General features: G+C 36.6%; 1 protein-coding gene across 10 annotated transcripts in view; it reads right to left on the bottom strand.

Moving 5' to 3' along the window:
- The window catches only part of kiaa1109 (KIAA1109 ortholog), a 371,922-nt gene that overhangs the window by 87,503 nt on the left and 267,048 nt on the right, over positions 1–17,371 (bottom strand). For 9 of the 10 annotated variants that reach the window (XM_051928377.1, XM_051928381.1, XM_051928382.1 and 6 more), the window contains exons 50-54: positions 11,300–11,350; positions 3,771–3,977; positions 3,355–3,593; positions 834–1,078; positions 643–748 (exon numbers count right to left, since the gene is read on the bottom strand). In XM_051928377.1, coding sequence (XP_051784337.1) covers positions 643–748; positions 834–1,078; positions 3,355–3,593; positions 3,771–3,977; positions 11,300–11,350 — 848 coding nt within the window. The remainder of the gene's footprint in view (positions 1–642; positions 749–833; positions 1,079–3,354; positions 3,594–3,770; positions 3,978–11,299; positions 11,351–17,371) is intronic. The other variant, XM_051928379.1, reaches the window with a different exon arrangement.

Below are 17,371 nucleotides of genomic sequence, written 5' to 3'. Positions count from 1 at the left end.
TCTTCATAGCCAATTTAACTTTTAACATTTACTGTATAACATTTCAGCAGGACCTTATAAGTCAGTGTTTCTCAACCTTTTTAGTGTCACAACTCACTTTTTCCAATGCAAGTTTCTTTGTGACCCACCAGGTTCCCCCTTGTTGAATAGAATGCGATCAACAGATGGGGGGAGGGAGTTGGGGTATGATAGTTCCTTTTGTGTAATCAGTGTGAATGTCAAACTGGGGGTGTATCAGGGATCATCAGAGTGGCGACCCAACACAACCTACTCTTCATCCACTGCCACTATAATAGCAAGTTGCTATTGTTTAAAGTCAAAGACAAATACAAAAACATTCCATATTCAAAATTTACAAATGTATGTTTTGTCTCAGAAGCAGAATATGAAAAATGAGAAAAAGGTGTGAATATTTTAACAAGACCTTGTGCACAACACTGGGTCACAGTTATAAAAGGCTTTAAAGTAGGTTAAAAGTTAATTTCTGAACTTTTAAAACAACCAGTTAATTTTAAAATGACGATAAAAATCCTCTACGTTTGTTTAAATTGCGATATCAGAACACTGTAAAGGAAACCACCAAAAAACAAGGATTTCTGCAAATGTAGACTTAAATGAAAACTGTCAATATATTATTTTTACCGGATACTTTCTGTATAACTTCATTCACTTCCTTCATGAACACCTTCTGCAAAAATACTAGATGGTTTAAGAGATCTGTTGTCAGGTTGTGCTCAAAAGAACCAATCTGTAAAGAAAAGCAAAAGAATCATACAAGGTTGGACCAAACATAAGCAGGGCTCACTACTACAGTGGCAAATGTTTGTTATTACCTCAGCAACACAACGAAGATAATTTCCCTGAAGGTAGTTGCCTTGTTTAGATGGACAGTCATCTGCACTCCAAGGTTGCTCTGAATAATTGTCATGGTCCTCCATTATATATTCTCCAGACATGGTAATAGGTGGCATGTTCAGACTAGCTGATGGAGGCATCGTTGACATATCAACTGGGGATATTTTTGACTGAAATCTAAGCTTGTGACAAGGTAACTCAAAGGTAAATCTTGTTTGTGCACCTTGGAGAGAAAAAAATGGGTAAATGCTTAGTGCATGCTGTATGCTGAAGGGTCAAACACACTCATCAATGTTTAATTCGAAGTGTACAAAAAAGAAAACACAAAAAATAAATAAAAAGTAAGCTTTTAACTCTTTCAGGGCTGATGTTGACTTTTGTCAAAATAAGGAGTTGACGATGGTAATCAACTGTAAACTGTGACAAAACCCACCATTACATTTTACTTGGACTCTCGTTGCTAGAAGGAAAGTTAGATTCATTGGTTTGACCGAGATTCCCTGCACTCTCATGAGTAGCAAGGCGCACACAATGGCAAAAATGGCACTGACATCTGGCGAGAGATCAAAGTGAATGTGTAAAGCAAAATACTCCGTGGACGACGTTATTGCCTATTATCTCTGAACTGGACTATAACTTGTCAGACTCAAGTTTTTGATACAAGCGATCGAAATATTTAGACATCTCCCTTAACAGAAATATGTACGGACTATAATGTAAATAATATTTCACTCAAAAAGCACATGGGGCATACATTATAGTTTGTTTAATGAAGTAAACATGCTAAACATTTTTTCACTGTCTTGCATAAGAATACAACATATAACAGGCGTGTATCTTTGATTGCTACCTGCTCAATATTCATATCCTTTTCATTGCAAATTTTAAAGGTTTGGCATTCTTCATCTTAACAATAGATATTCTTTTCGGGAATTTGCTACTTTTCTCCATTCATTCGGTGGTGCCCTAAAAAACACCCAGAACCTAGAAGACATTCCCACTTGATGCTTTTGAAATGAAGACCCGCCTCTTCCCATCATTAATTAATTAATAAATTAGTCAAGAGTCCTGTGTTCAGTTCAAAAGGGCATTCCCTGTTTGTGTACTACTTTTATTTTCTGGAAGTATTTATTTAGCATAACATTCATATTATGTATGTTGTGAGCATACAACTAGATCACATGACACATGGATTATGTGACATGAGTAATGGAAGATTTTTTCATGGACATTTTTGATATTGTTTGCTCTTGTCCTGCATTGGTCACTATAGGCTACAATTCTACCAGAAACATTATCTCTGTTCTCCATTAAAACATGAGATTAAAATCCAACCACATGGGATAAGTAATGTATAAAAATATTGTAAAAAAGTTATAATTTTTGGGTGAAGTATTCCTTTTAAGTTGTTTCTTGCTTCTGTACTATGTGTATATATTTATAATTAACACATAGTGTTAAGCTCAGCCAAGAGAAAGGTGGATTTATAATTACAACTGCATTAGAGTTTTACATTATTTCCTATAGCTACATGTCTTATTAGTTAAAAAGACATTTAAACAATAATAAATTTAACACAACAATTTGAAGTAAGCTTGCTTGTATCCACACAGTTTAAGAACATTAAAGTACACAGAATTAACATGAGAAAAATGAAAAATAATAGTACAGGTGAAGAAAAGCATGTTTCTTCTTTATTCACATAGACGTATAAAATAATAAAACTACAATTATATTTAAAGAACTCTTCTGGAAAATGCTATAAATCTGAAATATGGCAAGACAAATGCAAGTACTATGTCTCACGTGAAGTGAAGTGAAGAAATATTGTGACTGTGGCTATGAATGTTCAAGTAGCAGTGTAGGCTTATAAGAAAATCAAAATAATTGTTTCATTTCTAATGAACAAATAATGCAGTCAGGCAGCATAGTGAAGCAATATTTGACAAAAATATTGTCTCTGTGTGGACTTGGCCTATTTCTCCCATGTCCACACTGGTGTTTCTGTAGATGCTCTGGTTTCCTCATACATCCTAAAGATGATCCTGTGAGATCGACAGTACCAAATTGGACCTGACTGAGCAAGAGTGTGTGTGTCACTGTGTGCCTGTAAGGGAATTACAAGTCATCAATAACTCCTGCTTTGCTCTTCGGTCTGGAAAATAGATGGATAGAAGAATTCAATATTTAAAAAATAACTCCTTAGTTATTGTAAGGCAAACATTTTTAAATTTTAGTTAAAGTAGTAAATATAAGGTACTGTATAGACAATAACTATACAGGAAAAATAACTTGCCTCTCTGGTCATGGCCAAAACCAATTGAATACCAGTGATTATATTCACCACTATGTGTATTCCTGAAAACAAGAATATTCCATTTGATCATGTTTTTTTTCAGATGTTTCAGTTGAATCTGTAATGGCCATTTTTATACTTTGGCAAGCCAGAGATCTGAAGAGGAATTAACAACAAGCAACATGTCATATCTGTACACATACCAGTCATTCCATGACTTTTCATTCTGCCCATTTTGTATTCTGCTTTAAGTGATGGCAACAGAGCTGCTCCAATTGTGATACCATCCAACATGGCACTGAATTTCAGAACAATTGGCTTCTTTTCCAAACCCTCAGGTAGCTGTGGAAACTCATTTGCTTCAACTGGAGTCTGATTAACACTAGAAGTTGTTTTTTCAGAAAGCTGTGGAGTTGGAGCATCTTCCCTTGATGGCTGGGGCCTACAAAATAAAATATTCTTAAACTTGCTCAATCCAACTAAATATACCAAAGTCTTTTCCAGCAGACCTACAAAATAAGTTTTATTATTTTAAAAACTCAGTGTCTTTAGTTTAGATGCTGTTTGACAACATGCCTTTTAAACAATGTATTGAAACCTAAAATTTATTCTAACTTACGTTGCAGTAGGCTGCCGAATAAGGTCAGATATCTGCTTGGAAAGCTGATGAGAACTTCGAACCATCATGCTATGCAAGGTGGCAGGATGTTGTGGAATATTAATAAGGATAGTGCCTACTTTCAGCAGAGCTGCATTGTTGGTTTTTAGTCCTCGTTGAGCACTATACAGGGCCTGAGATTTGGCAATGTTGCATTTGACTACAGTTCTGAAAATAATGAGAGAAATATTATTATGGATATAAATGATGATTTAAAAAATGTAGGCTTCTAGGATAATAACACTGTAATATTTTACAAAGACAGACATTTTCCACTAAATGCACAATGCAAAACAGGTGCAGACACCCAAATGAATACCATAGCAAGACAAAATGTAATAGGGGTCAAGACATTTAAGCAAGGCATTAGTATCAAATGTCATACATTAACAAGCAAAGGCACACTCTGCATGGTGCAACAATAATAACAAAATAAAACAAACACATAAGACAAAACTATCTAGAACCACTAAATTGAAAAACTAAATAAACACTGTTTATAGATAAATGCTCGAACACTGCAAGTCTATGTTTGTGCACAAAGATACACACTCTGACACACACAAACTTCAACCAGTAATTTTGAATTACTGACATAAAATGATCAAATATCAAAGAATAAAAATATTTTAAGGATATAATTATGATGTATAATTCCTAAATGTACAATTAAATTTTATTTTGAATTATAAATACACAAATTCTCAATCACATGATTGATAAATAGGGTTTGTTTATTTCAAACAAAACCTGCTGCAGTTTTAATGAAGTTAACAAACAGTGCACTAAAAAGGAACCTTAATAACCTAGTTATTCACAAAAGCATGGGTTCTAAAAGGCCATGTAAACCCTTATTCAAGTTTGAGAAACTGGCTTATTCATTTTAAGAAATCTGTTTAACGGTTGTAATTTTTTTTTCATGAGTAACCTTGTCATTTGGCCATGTAAGCTCTTAACTGAGTAACAGTTAAGGATATTGTAGTCTGTATATGTCCACTGGACACTGTTGCTTGCTTAGCTTTGCACACGCTTTCAGCAGCCACAGGTAGAAACATCCACAAAGATCAATTTCCTGAAGCAAATGCTCAGGTGATCACATTATTCTTTCTTCTGTTTAAAAAAATATCTGCCTTAATATTTCAGAAATAGATACATTTAGATACATTTGTTGATTAACTAAATATACAGTGCAGTTCAGCAGCACAATGTTGTCTGTAGAAATGCATTACAAGCAATGTGTGTTATGTAGTTCGATTACTTTTTAAAGTAACCCAGTGCAATTTATACTTAACTGAAGTAAAAGAAAAAAAATTCTTTATACAACACAAGAAAATTATCACAGGCTTCATGCTTGTTTTCAGATTCACGGTGGCCGATGACGGTGTTTAACTGTGTTCTTGCATATTTTAATGACGGCAAAACATTTTTGACAAACGAGAACTCCAGAAGATTATTTGCGCATGTAAACGTGGATTTTTAAGAAACCAGGATTGTGCCTTACCTAGATTTTTCACCATATCCTGGTTATGTGTGTGCATGTAAACACACTGATATATATATTTTAATAAAAAATTAATTAAAATAATTAATATTGTTTTTTATCAGTATGTAGATGCCGGAGTATGTGAATTTCCCCTTGGGATTAATAAAGTATCTATCTATCTCTATCTGATAATAATTAGTTGTTTTCAAATCTGTCAGATACTTAATATGTGTGATATACAGTATATGTGGGAACTATGGAGAGTCAAGTGTACTAGAACTGCATTATATTTAACAATTTATTTAAGAACTAGGGTGTGATGTACTTTACACTAATATGTTATCATGCTTTTAAAATATTAAACATAACAGATTACTGTATAAGGACAAGAATCTGTAGTTCTCAATAGGCTTGGGCAGTAATACGGTAATATGGTATCCCGCGGGATCTAAAAATAGCAAAGGTATCAGTTTCAATACCATTATACCATCATAAAAACAATGCACTTATATGGGAGACAAGGATTAAATATTAAATATAATTTATTTAATGCCTAAAAATGCATATGCATGATTGTCATCACATGACAGCGTGGAGGAGAAAGAGAGAGGTGGGGAAAGATGGCGAGTCGCGCACCAAGTGACCTGGTCTCGAAAAAGAACACAACTTCTGCAGTTTGGCAGTATTTCGGGTTTCGACCGAACGAGAAGGGAGAGGCGGTAAATACGGACTAGGCAATTTGCAAATTGTGCAACAAAAAGGTGATCGCGAGAGATGGAAATACCTCGAACCTAAGGTCGCATATACGAAACCACCATCCACTCACTGCTGCGAGGATGGACCCGAGTTCACTCAGTGCAACAGTTTCAACGCCTCCCGATGCAGTACCAACAACATCTAGGTCCACCGCCAGTACGCAGCCGACGATAATGGGGGCCTTCGGGAAAGCAACAAAGTACAAAAGGGACAGTGTCCGTTGGAAAACCTGTACTGATGCAGTGACAAAATACTTGGCGAAGGAAATGGTCTCTTTCCACACAGTGGAAAAAAAGTCCTTTACGGACATGGTAAAGGTCCTAGATGCCCAGTACGACAGAAATATTTCTCACAAACAGCCATCCCACATTTATATAGTAAAGTTAGAGACAATGTTCAAGTGCTGCTGTCAGCGGCAGACAGTTATTCCTTAACAACTGACATGTGGTCGTCAGTTAACATGACACCATATATGTCTCTGACTGTCCATACGATTACACCTGACTGGAAACTTGAATCCAAATGCCTCCAAACTACGTATTTTCTTGAGAGTCATACAGCGGACAATCTTGCTGCTGCGCTCAGAGCTGCACTTCAGGAATGGCAACTTGACGAGAAAAAACTTTCAGCCATAACCACTGACAACGCTGCCAACATTCATGCCGCAATCAGGTCTCTGCATTGGCCGTGGCTATACTGCTTCGGTCACAATCTAAACTTGGCTGTCACAAATGGATTGCATGACCAGAGGCAAAAAACCGAGCGCGCCCTCGGACTATGCCGTAGTATTGTCGGGGCCTTTTCACACAGCTGGCAACGTAAGCATGAACTCCACAAGAAGCAAGTGGACTTGGGACTCCCAAAACATAGTCTCATAACGGTAAGCATAAAACGTGCAGAGAGTTCCTCAGGGGCAGGGGCTCAAATATAAAAAAAGGGGCATATATATATTATATATATATGCTTTGCATCACATAAATAAATTGTATTGAAAAGTAGGCTATATTAAAATAGAAAACCATTTTTTAAATTGTCATTTTTTTCCCTGTATTTTTTATCAAATAAATGCAGGCTTGATGCGCATAAGGGACTTATTTAGCCTAAAATAAATGTGCATGCAAATTTGACCAAATGGAATAATATACATTAATGGACTTATTTATTTATTCATTCATTCGTTTATTTATGCCTATTTATTCATTCATTTGTTTATTTAGGCCTATTCATTCATTTAATCGTTATTCATCATTCATTAATTAATTCATCCATCCATCCGTCGGCAGGACTGCGCAACTCGCTGGGGCTCCAAACTGGCGATGGTGGAGCGCATCCTCGAGCAGGCCCAAGCGATCAGACACGTCCTGTCTGATGACAGAAGGAGCAGCCTGTCCCTGACCTGGCAGGACATGGACGTCTTGAAAGCTGTTCACGAAGCACTGAAACCAGTCGGTGACTTCACTGATATTTTGTCAGGAGAAAATTATGTGACCACTTCCTGTATCCTCCCCATACTACAGCTCTGCAGGGACAATGTGTTGGCTGCGTCAGAAAATGACCTCCAGCTAACAAAGTCAATCAAAACTGGAATTCTAACAAAGCTGGAGGCCAAGTATGAATCCAATTCAGTGCGCAAAATATTGCGAAAATGCACTTTCCTCGACCCTCGTTACCGTGGAGGATATGAGACGGATGACAACGTATTGGCTGAGACCAAGGCTGAATTACAGGCTGAGATTGTGAGCTTAGAGGCAGCAGGTCCAGTGGCCATCATAGTGGAAGAGGGAGAGGCGCAACCTGCACCCTCATGAAAAAAGATGACTCTGGGAAGTATGCTGCAAAAAAAATCTGATGCAATGGCAGGTCCCGTCGGCGTCGGCATCGGCACCGTAGAGGACCGAGTCGGAGCTGAAATAACAGCCTACTGTTTGGAGCCAGTTACTCAAGAAGACGAGGACCCACTTCTCTGGTGGAAAAATGCTGCCAGGCGTTTTCCCCAGATGTTGCGAGTGGCACGAAAGTACCTGTGCGTCTGTGCCACAAGCACACCATCGGAGCGGGTTTTCAGCACCGCAGGTAAAGTTATTGGTCCACAACGTGCCCTGTTAAAGCCGGACAAAGTAAACATGCTGGTTTTTCTAGCGAAAAATCTTGACTAGATTGATGCCAATTGCCATTCGTTCCTATTCGCACTGTGTTTATTTTTATTTATTTAATTGATTCAGGTATTTTTATTTGGTTTACGTTAAAAACAATATTGGAAAGAAGACTGGAAAGAAGTTTTTGTTTAGGACTATTGCTTTGCAATACGTTTTATAATATGGATGATGTTTATGTTAATTCAACTCTGGTTGACTGTTGTGGGTCTATTTGCACTTTTTTATAAGCTGCTCTTCTTTGTTATTAAAAGTTGTTCAGGCGGTGTGATTTAATTTAATTGATTTGTGTGCGCGTCTCCGCGCGAAAACTGTTCTGGATGTTTATGTTAATTTAATTCTGTTTGACTGTTGTGTTTGCACTTTTTTTATAAACTGCTATTTGTTGCTAATAAAAGTTGTTAATATTGTTCTGCATGTTGTTTTGTTATTGTTTCAGTATTAGTGTTTGATATTCAGTTTCTGAACGGTGTAGGCACAAGCCAACAGTTTGGTGACGCTGTCTGAGCCTTACGTCACATTTTTTTTATTATTCACGGTAATACCGTATAGCGAGGTAAAATAGGGAGGAGGTTTGACGGTATCAAAATTTGGATACCGCCCAACCTTAGTTCTCAGATCCTTTCCTGAACTGCAGTTTTTAAGGTTTCACTTCTAACATTTTTTGTTGCTTTATTATAATGTTCCTCTCTACACATGAGACACCCATTGCACAAGTACAAATCACATTTGTGTATCTTTATTTCTAATTACTGGTAATTATGACGAAGGCTTCCTTCTGTGTTCTTATTATGACAAACCCAAAAAAAAAACCAAAGGCAAATCTCAGGGATATGCTTCGTCAAGTAAATAAGAGTATTAGCTTGATGCTTATCATAAACTATTATTCACTGTTTCACAAACAACTGAAACAAATTTGATAGACAAAAAATGTTTTTTTATAGTTATCTGGGGGTAGCCCAGCACAAATATTTACATTAGCAATTTCACAGGCAATAAGGAACGAACTGTTGGCAGCCACTTATATTTTGCTTTACAGTATACAGAAGAATTGCATTTAAACATTTGTCAGAAAGGCATGAGGGTCACCTGACCTGCACCTCAATACACGGATGTATGATTAGTGGTTCTGACTGGCAAACTATACCCCTCCAAGATAACGCGTTTCTTTTGATTACCTCAAAAAAGGAATGAATACTTTAGATACTGAAAAATATCCTCAGGAGATAATAATAAATGAACCAATTTGTTTTTAGAGCAAAAAAATATTTTACATCAGTATTAAAAATGTACAAAAGAATTATTGACATACATTAAAATTTAAAGTTAAAAAGTTGACATTTAAAATTAAGAAATTGGCATACATTAAAATTTACTATGTTGATAATAACGTCCCTAATCTCAAGCAGCACATGAGTATATTCTAGACTAGACTTAAGTAGTATAATGTATATTTTTTTAAATCATTTTCAATGAAAAGGTGCTATAAAACAGTTATTGTTAAGTAATAAATTTTGTCAGTGCTCATATAGTAAAAGTCTGACACACCATTTACTTCAAGTCTATATTTTGCTGTTTCTTTTTTCATAATATATAGCTTCCAATTCTTTGAAGCTTATATCCACTCCCACATTATCATTGTAATTCTGAACAACAGAGAGCACACACAGCATCTGCAAGAACACATCCTTCACATTTTACGAATGCCAATGTATAATCTGATTTTACAAAAAGGTTTTTCTGTTGCAACATCTTTTTAAAAACAGGTTTTGTTTATTTTTAAAACATGCAATGTGCTCTCTGCACATTGATAATAAGGTTTTCTAGGAAACTTTGACTGTTGATGGTTCGTTGTAAACAGAAGCTTTTTGTCTGTTGGACCAGATTAAAGAAAGCGCCCCTTATCTTTGTCAAATATCAAATGTGAGCCATCAAATTGTTCCCAACCAGTTTTAAGCAAAATTTAATCAGTTGTCTCTAGATGTATATACTGTATTATACATCTGATTTCTTAATTTTACAAGCATGGATGCCAGTAACAAATTCCAAAGTAATATATTTAGAGTAAAGCACAAAATAACATGCAAAAAATACCGGTAAATAAAAACTACTAGACATAAAAATAGCAAATACACAGATATAGTAATGCAAACATATTTAAAGCAGCTTTTTAAAGCAGTGTGGATATACGAGTGCATGTGCGCATTGACAGACTGACACCTCATCCAAGGTTAGTCCCTTTCTTGCCCATAGTTAAGCTATTACAGGCTGCTGGCCCCTATGGCCCTGGAATGCAATGGATGGGTTAAGAGAACGAAAACAATGCAAAGTTCATAAAAATGCAAAATATCCATAATTTTTGCTAATATAAAATATATTAATCCAAATTTATCTGGAAAAAGAAAAAAAAATTAGGCTTGACAGTTTCCAGAGAGAAAAAAATTCTGTTGCTGGTAAAAAGGAACAAAGGTTGTGTGAAGGCATAGTGAAAATTACTGCAAGATGAGAGGCACTATTTCTATAAGGCTGTCAAATTGTATCTTTCTGAGGCTGAAGCAGCAGTACAAAAGCAAACAAGATAGTGAAAGGTCATAGAAATTGGCAAAAAGTTACATGAACTTATTTATTAATTATGTTCAAAAATGAATTTGTGAAACAGAGAAATAGCACCTTAAATGACTAAACCTTTTTATGTTCACAACACAATGATCATTTTGTTATTCTCCTTCTGAATTAGTAACACTATTTTGACATATTATGATAATGTTACTCTACACTACAGTTTAACAAAGACATGACAGAGACAAACAATACACATTAGCTGTGAATCACTTCAGAACCTGGAAAACAACAAATCTATAACATTACAAATTAGATTACAATAGTACAATAATAATTTCCTTAGCTTGCTAAAGACAGAATGCAAATGCTTACTTGCAAGACATGATGCAATAATAATGCAAACTGCAATATTAAAATATTACACAAAATGCACAGTTATGTAATCAAGCATGACTACTTCACCACTCACTACACAGTCAAGCTACTGTGATTATGAATGTTAAAAATTGCAAACCCTAAGGAAAATAATAACATACAGGAATTCTTGTTTTGCAGTACTTGTAGGAGATGTAGGGAAATCCTCCAGTCTATGTATCAAGATCAAAGAGAAAGCAAAACAAAAATAAAAAGAGAGAGCAAAATATGGACAGAGATCATCATTAACATTATAATTCATAAACTCAAATGCAGTGATTCTTTTTTTATATCAGATACAAAAACTGTATGTAAAGCTTGTTGAACAAAATACCATATGTTATGATAGTGCTGTGAACTGTGATAAATACTGTAGAATGTTTTCAGACTCATTGCATTCTGGTTTCATCAACTAAAGGATGAGCAACAAAGATAAAAAAACATACTTCATAACTAATATATTAGAGGTTTATTAGCTATGTACTTTACTATACATATATTTAAGAAAATACTTTTTTAATATAAATGAAAAGTGAAAAATGCCTTTTCTGCTTACAAAGGTATTATGTAATTTCAAAATGTATTTTGTCCAACTATTAATGCCTGAAGCAAGTTTCATGTTGCTTTCTTGTTTAGTTATTGTGCAACATAATTAAACTGATTGTAACATTAGTCCTTCAATCATTGATGAAAGAATCAGATAAATGACATTTTTTGATCATCAAAAAATTGAAATTAGTGGATAAGGACTTTTTTTATTTCAGTTATAAACTGCAACAAGTTTATGCATCTTGTTAAATCTTACATATCCATGAAAGATTACTAGTTTGACATGATGATGGCTACTATATAAACATGAGATTGAGTGCTAAGGATTTGTAATCTGCAGCATAATGTCAATTTTATTAAGAGAAATAACAAAAATAAAACACAATTACTCTTTCTTTATTAATTAAATGATAACATTCTCAGCTATTTTTATAAAGATATTGCTTTTTGAACATATTATTTTTACTAAATATTTTTATATCCTCTCTTATGTTAAATTCCTCATCAGTATAAATGAATAATAAAAATATTTCACATCATTTTAAAATTATGTATGCAAAGATAGCAATTTTTTCCCCCTCTCCCAAGGCAATTCATACCTTCCTATATGCCAACAAAATTGTCATTACAGTTTTCCATAAAAGAAAAAAGATAAATGATAAAATGGAAATATAAATACTATTCTACTTACAAGAATGCTAAACAAATCAAAATATATTCCAAATCAAAAGGTTCAGGATATGCCATATCTCTGAAAATATTATTGAACAATTCTAAACAGTTGTGATTCAAAATACGGATTACTAAAATAAAGATGTACAAATTAATTATGGACTAAAATGGCTTCTTACATCCTTAAGTGAATGACAGAATTTAACAAAGCATAAAAAATGAATAATGCATTGGATCCAAATATATTTCTGGCTTTAATTAATAGTGACAGACATCAAAACATTGTTCAATCATTGTTTGACAGCTGCAAAAATAAAGGCCACAATACAAAACAACAACAAAAAAAAAATTTAAGAATTAATTTAGCAGCGACTGAGGAATATGGTTGAGAGATTTGTGCTTAGTGCTTCTAGAAACTACAAATTTTCCTCAGTGCTATACCGCCACAGTGTTGGCCAAACTGGAGACTCAGTTTGTGAGAAGACAATAGTGCTACACTAGATCAGACTCTTTAAAAAAAGTAGTTTCTGTCAGGGAATACTTTACCCTTTTAAACTTTCAAATAAATAGACGAGGCCAGAAAGACTACTCAAACTGAACACAAGTGTATTCTGGAAAGCTAAAAGGCAGAACCTTGAAATGTTGTGTTCTGGAAAGCTAAAAGACAAAACCTTGAAATGTTTTGTACAGCCAGTCTTTTTGCAACTTTATTCCCATGGGAACTGACCTTGACCTTATTGGATAACTTTCCCATGTTTTGGGAAAGAGCAAAAATGTTAGCCTTTTGCTAGCAGACTGTGATCCAGGTGTGTGTGCTTAATTCTGGATGAGGATTGGGGAAGAGAGTGGCTGTCTTTTATTAGAACTTTTTCAAAAATACTCTCAGTTCAGTTTTCAGTTCAGGTTTTACTTAATTTTTTAGTTTTAGTTCAGTTGGTGTTTTGATGCCATTCTGACACTTTTAGAAGAACCAAGGACACTTATATTGAGCTTTAAATTAAAAGGATGTTTTTCATGTTTTAACACACCACAAAACGTCTTTGCTGTTTAGTATATAGCCCCTAAACTCCAAGATATGCATATCGCTTAGTTCGGTACAAAAGTCTAAAACTAAATTCAAAAGCAGAGTTGAAGGGCACAGTTAAGTGAACAAATTATATAGTAAGTGTAGCTGCCTAGGGGAAAATATGTAAGGGCCATTTTGTAACTGAATTAACTCGTTTGCATTGACTGCATTTGCTAAGCAAATAACACAAAGAAAATTTAACATTAACGGCTCTAAGGGGAAGCATAAATGCGCATGTGCAAACTTGGAACCACTGTAGTTTGGAAGAACATCATTTCGGTTTATTTCAATTACTTAATATCAGCATACTGTAATATTTTAAGTAGGGATGCACCGATACCGAAACGGGTATCTGGTATCGGCCTCGATACCACATTTTCTAAAGTACTCGTACTCGTTAAAAGTCCCCCGATACCGGGGACCGATACCACGGTCTGAGAAATGTCTATGTTTGAGCGGCGTGTAAGGGGTTAATCACAGACGCCGAGTGCCCGCCCCCAGGCCCCGGCTGCAGCTCAGAGCGGGGAGAAGGCAAGGTGAGGCGAGACATGTCAGCCGTGTGGAACTATTTCAAAGTGAATGAAGACGACAAAACAAAGGCGGACTGCAAATTGTGCTCAGCGAAATTGTCCAGAGGAGGCTCAGAAGTAATTTAATCAAGCACCTAAAATCCCAACACGACAACGAGTACAAAGAGTTTACCCACGCTTCTAAACCAACACAACCCACGCTGCAGCAAACTCTTGCAAGACGAGAGAAAATGTCCAGAGACAATCCACGTGCTGTGAAAATAACACAGGCAATTATCGAGTACATTGCATTGAGTGACCAGCCACTCTTGGAGGTAGAAAATGTGGGATTCCTGCGTCTCCTCCATGTTCTGGAGCCCAGATATGATATCCCAAGCCGCCGCTACATGACTGACACGGAGCTGCCTAAACTACATGACTCCGTGAAAAAACATATCCACAGCCTACTGCAAGCCTCCTCTGCGTTTAGTTTCACCACGGATATTTGGACAAGCAGTGTTAGCCCAGTGTCGCTAATTAGCCTAACCTCCCAGTGGATAGACGAGAGTTTCTTGTTTTTTTTGTTAAATTATATGACTAAAGCTGTTACCTGTAAATTTAAATCATGTTTTTATTAAGTACTCGGTATCGGCAAGTACTCGGTATCGGCGAGTACTGAAATGCAAGTACTCGTACTCGTTTTCCAAAAAAGTGGTATCGGTGCATCCCTAATTTTAAGTCATCTTGAATAAATGAGTCTAGTAAATAAAGAATAAACATATTGCCTTGTCATGAGGAATAGATGTACAGTAAACATTAACTTCAAGAGATATTGTGAATAGTGCTGGGTGGTATACCGGTTCGTACCGAAAATTGTTTTTTATTTTTGTTATGATATGGATTTTTCTTATACCGCAACACTGGTTTAAATTGCCTAAACAACGTTCGGAATGTGGCGCTGCGGAAAACTGTTTAAGGGGAACCTTTTTCACTGCTTACACCGGTGTTGCGCGGGGGCTCTTTTTCACTGCTACACCGCTAAACAGGCGTGCAATGGAGGACATGCGGTAGTGGAGGCATTGCGCGGTGAAAATGGAAAGAGAACATTCCAAAACTGAAACTGAAGCTGTAGCAGACGATAAAGTTGAAAATGATGACACAGAAGAACTTTTGCTGGAAAAAGGAGTCATGTCTGTTGTCTGGTAATACTTTGGATTTAAAAGGTCGAATGTGGACCATTATGTTCAAATGTGTGAATACTGTTTCTATACTACTGGATAATACTGCAAGCCAAGTTGTATTTGTTTTATTTTTTTCAATACTGTGTAATGTACCTGGGTACTGTGTATTAGTGTGACGACATGTTGACTTTATTCTCAACATTTCCACTTTAATATCGACGCTTATGACGAGAATAAAGTCGACATGTTGACTTTATTCTCGACATTTCTACTTTATTCTCGCCGTTTGTCGTGATTAAAGTCAACATGTTGACTTTATTCTCACAATATGCCATTAAAGTAGAGCATCGTAAACTAAACTTCACATTAAAATGAATATTTAATTTACTAGATTTTCTCAAACCCCGTCATAAGTTATGTAGCACATTAAATGCTTTGTGTTAAGTGTTCGCGGTGGGTAGCGCTGCTGCCTCGCAGTTGGGAGATCTGGGTTCGATTCCTGGGTCCTCCCTGCGTGGAGTTTGCATGTTCTCCCCGTGTCTGCGTGGGTTTCCTCCGGCCCCCCGGGTTTCCTCCCACAGTCCAAAGACATGCAGGTTAGGTGGATTGGCGATTCTAAATTGGCCCTAGTGTGTGCTTGGTGTGTGGGTGTGTTTGTGTGTGTCCTGCGGTGGGTTGGCACCCTGCCCAGGACTGTTTCCTGCCTTGTGCCCTGTGTTGGCTGGGATTGGCTCCAGCAGACCCCCGTGACCCTGTGTTCGGATTCAGCGGGTTGGAAAATGGATGGATGGATGGATGGGTTCCCGGAGCCATGTTACTCGCTAATGCTTCTTAAACTGACTTCCTCTTGCACTAAGAGAAGGCGCAGGCAGCACACAGAATACATTAATTTCATGATATTCCTGCTCCCTGAACATTTAGAATGCTAAGATAAATACTTAATGTATTAATCATGTGGGGGCACGGTGGTATGGAGGTTGCACTGCTGCCTCGCAGCAAGGGGGTCCTGGTTGTTCCTTGCTTTGAATTTGCATTTTTTTCTGGTGGGTTTACTCAGCGTGCTTCAGTTTCCTTTCAAAGTCATGTAGGATGTGGGGTTTTGTTATGCTATATTAACCCTGCTAGTTGTATGTATTGCTCGTATTTAACCTGCGATGTGCGGGCACCACGTTCAGGATTTGCTCCTGCCTTGCACACAATGCGTACTGGGATGGGCACAACCCTGAATGGACAGCATAATTAAACATGTATAACGAAGAGTTTTTTTAAAGATCTGAACACTCCGTGGTATATGTTTTTAACTACGTTTAATTTCACAAAGACGTTTATTGTGTGGTGATTGGTTATGTGGAGAAAGAAAAAGGAAAGATAGGAACTGCGGGTTTAGTACATCAGAAGGACACAGCATGCATGCAATAAAGAAAGCCCACTCAGAAGAACATCCACTGAATTCTGTGTTCGTGTCTCCGACTACCAGATCACAAACCCAAAATTTACACAATATTTAAGTTAAACCTGTGCAATACCCATGCATACAGTGCATCCGGAAAGTATTCACAGCGCATCACTTTTTCCACATTTTGTTATGCTACAGCCTTATTCCAAAATGGATTAAATTCATTTTTTTCCTCAGAATTCTACACACAACACCCCATAATGACAACGTGAAAAAAGTTTACTTGAGATTTTTGCAAATTTATTAAAAATAAAAAAATTGAGAAAGCACATGTACATAAGTATTCACAGCCTTTGCCATGAAGCTCAAAATTGAGCTCAGGTGCATCCTGTTTCCCCTGATCACCCTTGAGCTGTTTCTGCAGCTTAACTGGAGTCCACCTGTGGTAAATTCAGTTGATTGGACATGATTTGGAAAGGCACACACCTGTCTATATAAGGTCCCACAGTTGACAGTTCATGTCAGAGCAAAAACCAAGCATGAAGTCAAAGGAATTGTCTGTAGACCTCCGAGATAGGATTGTCTCGAGGCACAAATCTGGGGAAGATTACAGAAAAATGTCTGCTGCTTTGAAGGTCCCAATGAGCACAGTGGCCTCCATCATCCATAAGTGGAAGAAATTCGAAACCACCAGGACTCTTCCTAGAGCTGGCCGGCCATCTAAACTGAGCAATTGGGGGAGAAGGGCCTTAGTCAGGGAGGTGACCAAGAACCCGATGGTCACTCTGTCAGAGCTCCAGAGGTCCCCTGTGAAGAGAGGA

Source organism: Erpetoichthys calabaricus, chromosome 5 (assembly GCF_900747795.2).
Source record: "Erpetoichthys calabaricus chromosome 5, fErpCal1.3, whole genome shotgun sequence".
Lineage (NCBI taxonomy): Eukaryota > Metazoa > Chordata > Cladistia > Polypteriformes > Polypteridae > Erpetoichthys > Erpetoichthys calabaricus.
The sequence above is the reverse complement of the archived record's forward strand: the minus strand, read 5'-3'. Positions and strand labels throughout refer to the sequence as shown.